Below are 8,578 nucleotides of genomic sequence, written 5' to 3'. Positions count from 1 at the left end.
CAACCTTGTCCACAATGAGGTCAGTGTAAACAAAACAACTTGTCCACAATGACGGTCAGTGTAAACAAAACAACTTGTCCACAATGAGGTCAGTGTAACAAAAGTTATGGATTGATCCATTGTGTCTGAAGGTCTGTCTCTTTTCTTTCTTTTTTCTTTCTTTTCTTAGGACAGATCTGAAACAGCACTCTGCCGGAAAGCAGATGAAGAGAATAATAAAATGTGCTCAGTGCTACGTTACTTTTACCCCCCTCAGAATAATAGTTGTTAACATGAGAATCCGCCCGGCCCATGCGCTAATCAGTTTCAACTGTTCTGCCTGCGGTTGATGGAACCCCTTACCTGTCCCAGACCTGCTGTTTTCAATTCTTTAATGAATCGGCTATGAAAAGCCAACTGACATTTATTCCTGATTAATTATTTGACCATGCTTGTCATTTATGAACACATTTTGAAAATCTTGGCTCTCTCTAATTCTCTCCTCTCTCTCTCTTTCTCCTCTCTCGGAGGACCTGAGCCCCTGGGACCGTGCGTCGGGGCTGCCGGGCGTGATGGCCCTTGCTGTCCCAGTCCACCTGGCCTTGCCCTGTCTATTCCAGTTTCAGCTGTTCTGCCTGCGGTTATGGAAACCGCCACCTGTCCCGGACTGCTATTTTCACTCTTGATGATCGCTAATGAAAAGCAACTGAAAATTAATCATGATTATTATTTGACCATGCTTGTCACTTATGACATTTTGAACATCTTGGCATAGTTCTGTATAAATCTCCACCCAGCACAGCCAGAAGAGAACTGGCCACCCCTCATAGCCTGGTTCCTCTCTAGTTTCTTCCTAGGTTTTGGCCTTCTAGGGAGTTTTTCCTAGCCACCGTGCTTCTACACCTGCATTGCTTGCTGTTTGGGGGTTTTAAGGCTGGGTGTCTTGTACCGCACTTCGAGAATATTAGCTGATGTACGAAGGGCTATATAAAATAAACTTGATTTGATTATGATTTGATTGAGAAATCCGGTCCACAATGTCCATGACAAGTCTCTCAACTGTTGTCCTGTCAATTTGATGTACAGAACCATTGACTGTACAAGTTAACGCCATTCGGATGTTCCATGTACGTACATTGCCTGTTTGCTCAGTTGCTTTGTTAAGTTTGCGCTACTGTTTTGCATGAACTAAGATTTCCTTCTGGAACATACATTTTATTTGTCCAACTTCACACGTTTGTTGATTTTTATTTATTTATTTCTATTGTAAAGAAATTGTTTATGGACCTACATACATTTTCCACGTATTTAAAAAAAAAAAAAAACATTTTAGGCTGTTTTGTTATTCCATGTAGTAACATCATTTTTTATTTGCTTTTATAATCCAAGCATGTACTTTTTTTCAACCTGTGTACAGATAATGTTTGAAGAATGAAGGTGTACGATGGTTTGTTTTAAACTCCAAAGGTCTCGCTCATCACTGTGCCCTCTATTTGAGAGGGAGCTGGCCTTTCTTAGGTCTTTGGAGACATAGTCATTGGTACGTCTTCATCGATAAGGCCATACTGAGACAGCTTCCCTTTTGCCTGTGTACCTACATTGTCCAGCAGACAAATGACAACTATCAGCTCCGCTCACAGGACGGTATCTTGTTGACTGTGCCCGTACAGAGCTGGGTAAAAAAGCAATCTATTTCTCTGGCCCTTCCACTTGCTACAGCAGGACAGGAAATTGCAGGAGCTCGTGTTTTTTAATTAGTTTAAAGCTAAGGTCAAATCTATGGTGGACAATAAAGTGGGTGGCTGTCAATGTTTTGACTCCGAGATGCAACACACCTCACCAATTAATTGAAATTGTAGTGCTTTGTGTTTTATGTTGTAATTATGTCTGAAACAACTATTTTGGCCAGGTCTCTCTTGGAAAATAGTTTTTTTTAAATCTCAATGAGACTAACCTGGTGAAATAAAACCAAATAAAATAAATAAATATGAAATGGAAAGTAGGTCACAAAATAACGACTGCAATTGTAACAATAAATCATTTACTTTTATATGTCCCTGAATTGGTGTTTCTGTTATTTTATGGTTTCGTCCTAAAACGTTTTTAGCAGATCACCAAGTGAGTCAAAGTAATTTTGTTCTATCAGATTTTCCACATAGAGCAACTTTAGTGGAGGGTTTGCTCTACAGGAAGCCGAATGTGTCAGATAATCTAATGGAACAGAGCGGATGATATATGCAATGCTTTTCGAGTGTAGTTATGGGGGTTTACTGCWGCTAGTCTACAAAGTGCGGTTTCCTAACGGAGCTTAGAGAGGAGATCAAACGGAAGAGCTCAAACAACACAGAGCTCACAGTGTACACAACCAACCCCCACACATCCAAGCTCACATCACCCCCTCACATACACACACACACACACAAACCAATCAACCAATCAACCAAACTTGCAAACATACACATTTATCAAACAACACTCAAATTTCCAAAAAGAACCACTGTTGATCAGATACCATTCAACAGATACCATTCACTTCAGTGTTCCAGGTGTGCACGCTCCATGTTCATGGTCTTCACTCTGGACCATAATTAGATMAATCAGCTGTGTAAGTGCAGGGCCGGATTGATCTACAGTATCTAGTCACTCATTGATACAAAACTGRGGGAAACAACTATAGACACCCACACCAGAATGTTGTAAGAAGGGCTTTACTCTTGTCAAAAGAGAGAACAAAATACATCAAATAGACATGATTTCCACTTCATTCTAGCTATAGAAAGTTTGAGTAAGGCAAAKAAATACATTTTCTTTCCACTGATGCGGGTAAGTAAAGTCTGCCTACAGTCATATGTGAAATGTTTCCGGTGAGATCATCATGATTAGCAACAGAGAGACCTGGCCAATCATCCACCATCATTTACTGTAAGCGTAAGGGGTGCAGGCATCTGTGGCTTAGACCATGAGAGCTGACACCTGAAGATAGAGAACCACAAACTAGCTAGACTCTTTAGTCTCATGGCACTACACTTCARAAAACAAACATTTCCTTTGTGTCACAGTGAAGTAGATAGAATCAATGCAAAATATAACGTACATGTGCTAATACACTAGGTGCACAAAACATTAAGAACACCTCTTTCCATGACATAGACTGACCAGGTGAATCCAGGTGAAAGCTATGATCCCTTACTGACGTCACTTGAGTGATCCACTTCAATCAGTGTAGAAGAAAGGAGACAAAGGATTTTGTACAAGCCTTGAACATGGATTTGAGTCATGAATTGTGTCTGCTGTGCCCATTCAGAGGGTGATGGGCAAGACAAAGATATTGAAGGGCTTGAACGGGTAATGGTAACAAGCACCGGTTTGAGTATGTCAAGAACTGTAACACTGCTGGGTTTTTCACGCTCAACAGTTTCCTGTGTGTATCAAGAATGGTCCACCACCCGAAGGACATCCCGCCAACTTGACAGAACTGTGGCAAGCATTGGAGTCTACATGGGCCAGCATCCCTGTGGAACTCTTTCAACATCTTGTAGAGTCCAAGCCTCAATGAATTGAAGCTGTTATGAGGGCAAAAGGAGGTGCAACTCAATTTTAGGAAGGCYTTCCTAATGTTTTGTACACTCAGTGTATATACAGGCAGCTATAACATTGTGAAGAGGACAACTTGGCTGGCATCTGCAAACATTAATACCATTTTACAACAGTTGATCAACACAGCTATGTACTTGTTTTCAGTACAGCAAACATCTAAAAGTCTTTACAAAGATCTCCCTATCTTTATATCTCTATTTTCRAGAGCAACACTACGTTGATCACTATTATCACCAGTTACAGTAATTCTAAACTACAGTTTAATTGAATCATAATATCACACATTTTACACATCAAGCAAAAATAAAAAGCACATTTAAGTCTAAGCTAAGCACTACAGAGCCTTCTCCCCTCCTCTTTGATGGCAGGGTGAGCTGAGGCCTGCTGGTCCGGGGCATCAGAGGGGTCATAGAGAACAGGTGTGGTCTGGTGAGAGGACAGTCTACCCAGTCCTGTGGGTAGCGTAGATATCTCTGCTGCGGGTTGCCACACTAAGGGGCTGTCAGGGGGAAAAGAAAGGCTTTAGGTGACTGATGTAGCTGTTTGTTGTTGTTAATTAAGTCAGATTCACAGATCAGTTTAAGTCAGATTTACAGATCAAGATTCACAGATCAGTTTCCATTGCAACACCACTATTTTTCATGCATCTCCACCGGAAGTATTGTGAATAGCTAGYCTAGATCATCTCCCTAAAATACTGACAGACATTAGCTAACCAGGAGATGTGGAATGAAGGATAGGTAGGAGATACGGATGYAATYAAAGCAAAGAATACAGATGGAGAGSTAGACGAGGTAGTGGTAGACAGCCTACCTCATAGTCAGGACTTGGCACCACTGGTGGGCCACGGCCTGCTGAGCGAGAAGTGGCTATGGGGAAAACCAAATATAAGTTAGTATCTATTAATAAATAAACAAAACAAATATTTTATAAATAAACAATTCACTATTCTGAACGTTTATAACACATGGTCGATACCCTATGTGTACTATGTCACAGGGAATTTAGATTGTTATTATCTCTGAATACTTTGTTGTTGAGTAGTCCTGGGTATGGTCAAATTAAATAGMCAAGAGKTTTCCTTATCAKCAAGTGCCACTGTTGGCYGATGGATAATCAGATGGTAACAGCGTTACGTTTTTGGGGTGCAGCAGGTCCAGACTTCTTCCGAGCCCTGAGATACACAATGAGGATGACCCCTCCTGTCACCAGCAGGTCCCCAATGATGGCCCCGGCAACCAGAGTCGGATTCAGCTCATAGCAGTCCTCACACACTGCAACACCAACAACACACAGATAGGCATAGGGGTGGAAATAATGTGTTGAAACGACCGCTCAAATGGGATGGAGAAAAGAGGTTGGGGTGCATTCAGGGAGAGGGGAAATGTGATTTGAAAGGTCCAGTAAGTAGTGTTTGCCAATAAACAGAGATACAGAGATGAATGCTGAATCTGGGGCTCCGCACACGGTTATACTAAACATAATGATGTCATTAGGACACTTTTACTCACCCTTTCCTTTAAAGTAAAACTGATAGGTTGTTTTTTCAGTAACAGACGGATCATGCTGATATTCACAGTTGTAAACTCTTTTCTTGCTATCATCATAATCCACTTTTATATTTTTTATTATGTTGAACGTGCCCATTTTGTTAGTGTCTTCATACCATTCTCCTTCACCAGGACAGGTCATTGTGACTMTAGTTCTCCAGAATGACACATCTCCTAAATAAAGAAAACACAACGGATGCTTTAACACAGAGGTGACAGACAAACGGCGAGGTGGTTCAATCCAGCCTATGGGTCATTTGAGTATGAAACTTTTTTTTTTTAATAAAGAGTGTTACTGTGTAGGCCTTTGTATAAGACSGCAAACCTGAAAAACACTAATATTCAAATAACTAGCTTTTATATTATACACTGAGTGTACAAAACATTAAGAACACCTCCCTACTATTGAGTTGCGCCCCCCCCCCTTTTGCCCTCAGAACAGCCTCAATTAATCAGGGCATGGACTCTACAAGGTGTTGAAAGCGTTCCACAGGGATGCTGGCCAATGTTTACTCCAATGCTTCTCACAGTTGTGTCAAGTTCTCTGGATATCGTTTGGGTGCTGGACCATTCTTGATACACACAGGAAACTGTTGAGCATGAAAACCCCAGCAGCATTGCAGTTCTTGCCCCAAACCGGTTCGCCTGGCACCTACTACCGTACCCCGTTCAACGGCACTTACATTTTTGGTCTTGTCCATTCACCCTCTAAATGGCACACATACACAATCCATGTCTCACTTGTCTCAAGGCTTAAAAATCCTTCTTTAACRTGTCTTCTCCCCTTCATCTACARTGATTGAAGTGGATTTAACAAGTGACATCAATAAGGGATCATAGGTTTCACCTGGATTCACTTGGTCAGTCTAAGTCTTTGGAAAGAACAGGTATTCATAATGTTTGTACACTCTGTGTATTATATTTCGAAAAARATATGTAAATAAACAGTACGGTATTGTCAATTAAAAATTCAATGTCTGATTAAACACATAATGGTATATTCACCAACACAATACAAATAGTATGCAAAATTAATTTATCTTAGGGTACATTTTTATACAATTCAGCAGTGTTTTGAGTCTGTAATTGATAAGAAAAGAGTCAATGTCGTAGAGTAAAAGAGGGATTTTTTTTTACATTACCTTTACCCTCCACAGTAGTCATGATGAGGAGGAGGAAGACAAGCCCGCCATAAACGCCAGCTCTGTTCATTTTCTCTACTTCTCAGACAGACCTTCGATTATCTTGATTTTCAGCAGTCAAAAACTAAAATTTTAGCTTACTAGGATTGTATCTGAAACAGAACAAAACTAGACTCAGGAAAATTAGAGGAGACAGAAACTTTTTAAGTTATGGCAAGTCAACAAAAGTCATCCAAAGAGCTCTCTCTCTCTCTCGTGCTCTCTCTCTCGTGCTCTCTCTCTCACGCTCTCTCTCTCTTCTCCCCTTTGCAACAGGAAGTGAATGCTTGTATGCAATTGTTATGTGCACTCTAGAAATTAGGGGTTAAAGAAGGGTTCTTCTAAGGTCCTCAAAGTTATTTGAAGAACCTTAGTGTTCTTGGCACTGAATATTGCCCACAAAAGTTTTGTCCAAGAACCCCATAGGAGGTGGGGTTCATCGAGGAACCTCCTTAGTTGGTGGGGGTTCTTGCAGGAACCTAACTGCCTAACTGAAACATTTGGATTTGAATTTGAAAGGACAGCAGGTGCAGGCAGGTGCAACTTAAAAATTTGAAGATCTCCTTAATTTAAGGTTTGTCCCTTGTATGATCTAAATTGATATTGTTTTATAATGATACCATCTATCTTTTCWTATCTTTCTAAAACAGAAAATGAACACAATTCAATGGATATCAATCAACAAAGAGGTAAGAATATGTAAACTATAAGAATAGGTTGAATGCTAGATGTTTTGGGTGCATATGACTAAACTGCTTACTTGTGTCTGTGTCTGCAGGTATACAGATGAGGAGGCATACAAAGGTATGTCAATAGGTATTGGTATGTTATGCAGATCACATGTACCATCCTCCTCCCTTACCTCGTCAATGAAAATATCATAGGCCTCTACGTTATGGACAAGGTATGTGCATGAATACCATTATCAAAAAAAAAAAATTCATTCGTATTTACCACAAAAACCAAGGTAAAAATAGTGCCGTATGCATGTTTTGTTAATCATCTGTATAACTACAATTTCTGGGATTCACAGACTTCACCCTCCCTACACCTCTGATGAATATAACAGGAAACCTGTTCGATCACCATGCAGTGCAAAATCATTCGATCTATGGATACGGAGAACATCAACACATWAACATCAACAGGACAAAGGATATACACATTGGACTTGGGGCTCTGCTGGGAGTTTGCCTCATATTTAAAAAAAAAAAATCTGCTTTGCCACTAAAATCATAATAAACACTGACAACTAAAATATTGTGTTATTGTTATGCGCATTATAATTATTATTAATAATAATTGGGGAGGGGGGTAGTTCAAAAATGAACCCCAAAAGGTTCTTCAAAAGGTTATTTGAGGATCCATTAAAAGGGGTTCTTTGAAGAACTTAAGGGGTTCCCACCCAGTTTCAATTTGAAGAACCCCTAAAGGATACTCCAGAAACCTTTTATTTTTAGAGTGTGTGGTTATACTGTAAGCCTATCAAAGATGGTGGATGAATGAAGATGTCTTACTCAGGCAGTTTACCATTGGAAAAAATMGTCAAGTTTCCTGTCTGTGTAAGTAGGCGTTCCCATGTGAGACCAATGGCTCTGGTCTACTTATTGTCTCTCCCCGCTCTCCCCACCCGCAGGGGGAAATAAGTAGACCAGAGTGGCGCCGCCCCCAGAGTGGGGTGTCTTGCTTTCTCTACCGCCTCTGGGTCTATACTGAATTAGTTACCCCTAAATGTACCTATTAGTGCTTTGTTTCCATCCCACATAATTGCTTTTTAAAGAAAATGCATAGGCCAGTACCTAAATTATTTTTTACAATACCACACACACAATGGTTTTGACTTGTAGATATGACTGAATGATTTTGTCACGTTGTTTCTTATTGTGTTGCTGTAAGCKTATGTGTAGGCCTGTGTTTTGTCTATTTACAATAAATTGTTTGAACTAAAGTCTCTCATTTGAAATGAATCATWTGAAAAGCGATGTTTGTGTATATTTGACAGGTTTGGATGAGAGCATCAGTGGTACTTTGTGTGGAACCTTGATGATAAGGACCAGAGAATATAGCTCGTTTGTGCCCCCTGTTATCACAACTTTGAACTGACATAAAGCCAACGGCCACACKAACAAAATTGAGGGAAACTGGCCCCATTGGTTTACAAAGGATCAATAATAACAAACGTTGGATCTATAGGTCTCACAACACATAACTATACATAAAGGTTTAAAAGCATATTATTCTTCATAAGCACTAGGCTTAAAAATGCTTTGC

At 40.1% G+C, this 8,578-nt stretch overlaps 1 protein-coding gene, 1 long non-coding RNA gene and 1 pseudogene across 3 annotated transcripts; 2 read left to right on the top strand and 1 right to left on the bottom strand.

Moving 5' to 3' along the window:
* LOC111949740 (uncharacterized) overlaps positions 1-265 on the top strand; it is a 22,379-nt pseudogene extending 22,114 nt beyond the window's left edge.
* Positions 266-2,671: 2,406 nt separating this feature from the next.
* On the bottom strand, positions 2,672-6,720 carry LOC111982584 (T-cell surface glycoprotein CD3 epsilon chain-like). Its single transcript, XM_024014170.2, has 5 exons — positions 6,269-6,720; positions 5,088-5,300; positions 4,713-4,850; positions 4,390-4,445; positions 2,672-4,075 (listed from the first exon to the last, which is right to left on the bottom strand). Exons 1-5 carry the CDS (start codon positions 6,336-6,338, stop codon positions 4,019-4,021), a joined length of 534 nt encoding a protein of 177 aa, XP_023869938.1. The 5' UTR covers positions 6,339-6,720; the 3' UTR covers positions 2,672-4,018.
* A 234-nt stretch (positions 6,721-6,954) lies between these two features.
* LOC139022757 (uncharacterized) lies at positions 6,955-8,216 on the top strand. Of its 2 annotated transcripts, none has more exons than XR_011473795.1 (3): positions 6,955-6,996; positions 7,086-7,111; positions 7,341-8,216. It is a non-coding gene; the product is annotated as an uncharacterized lncRNA (long non-coding RNA). The 2 variants fall into 2 exon arrangements; XR_011473796.1 differs by having other exon boundaries at positions 7,086-7,211.
* Positions 8,217-8,578: the final 362 nt, after the last annotated feature.

This window comes from Salvelinus sp. IW2-2015, linkage group LG22, assembly GCF_002910315.2.
Source record: "Salvelinus sp. IW2-2015 linkage group LG22, ASM291031v2, whole genome shotgun sequence".
Taxonomy (NCBI): domain Eukaryota; kingdom Metazoa; phylum Chordata; class Actinopteri; order Salmoniformes; family Salmonidae; genus Salvelinus; species Salvelinus sp. IW2-2015.
This window is presented reverse-complemented; position numbering and strand designations above follow the sequence as displayed.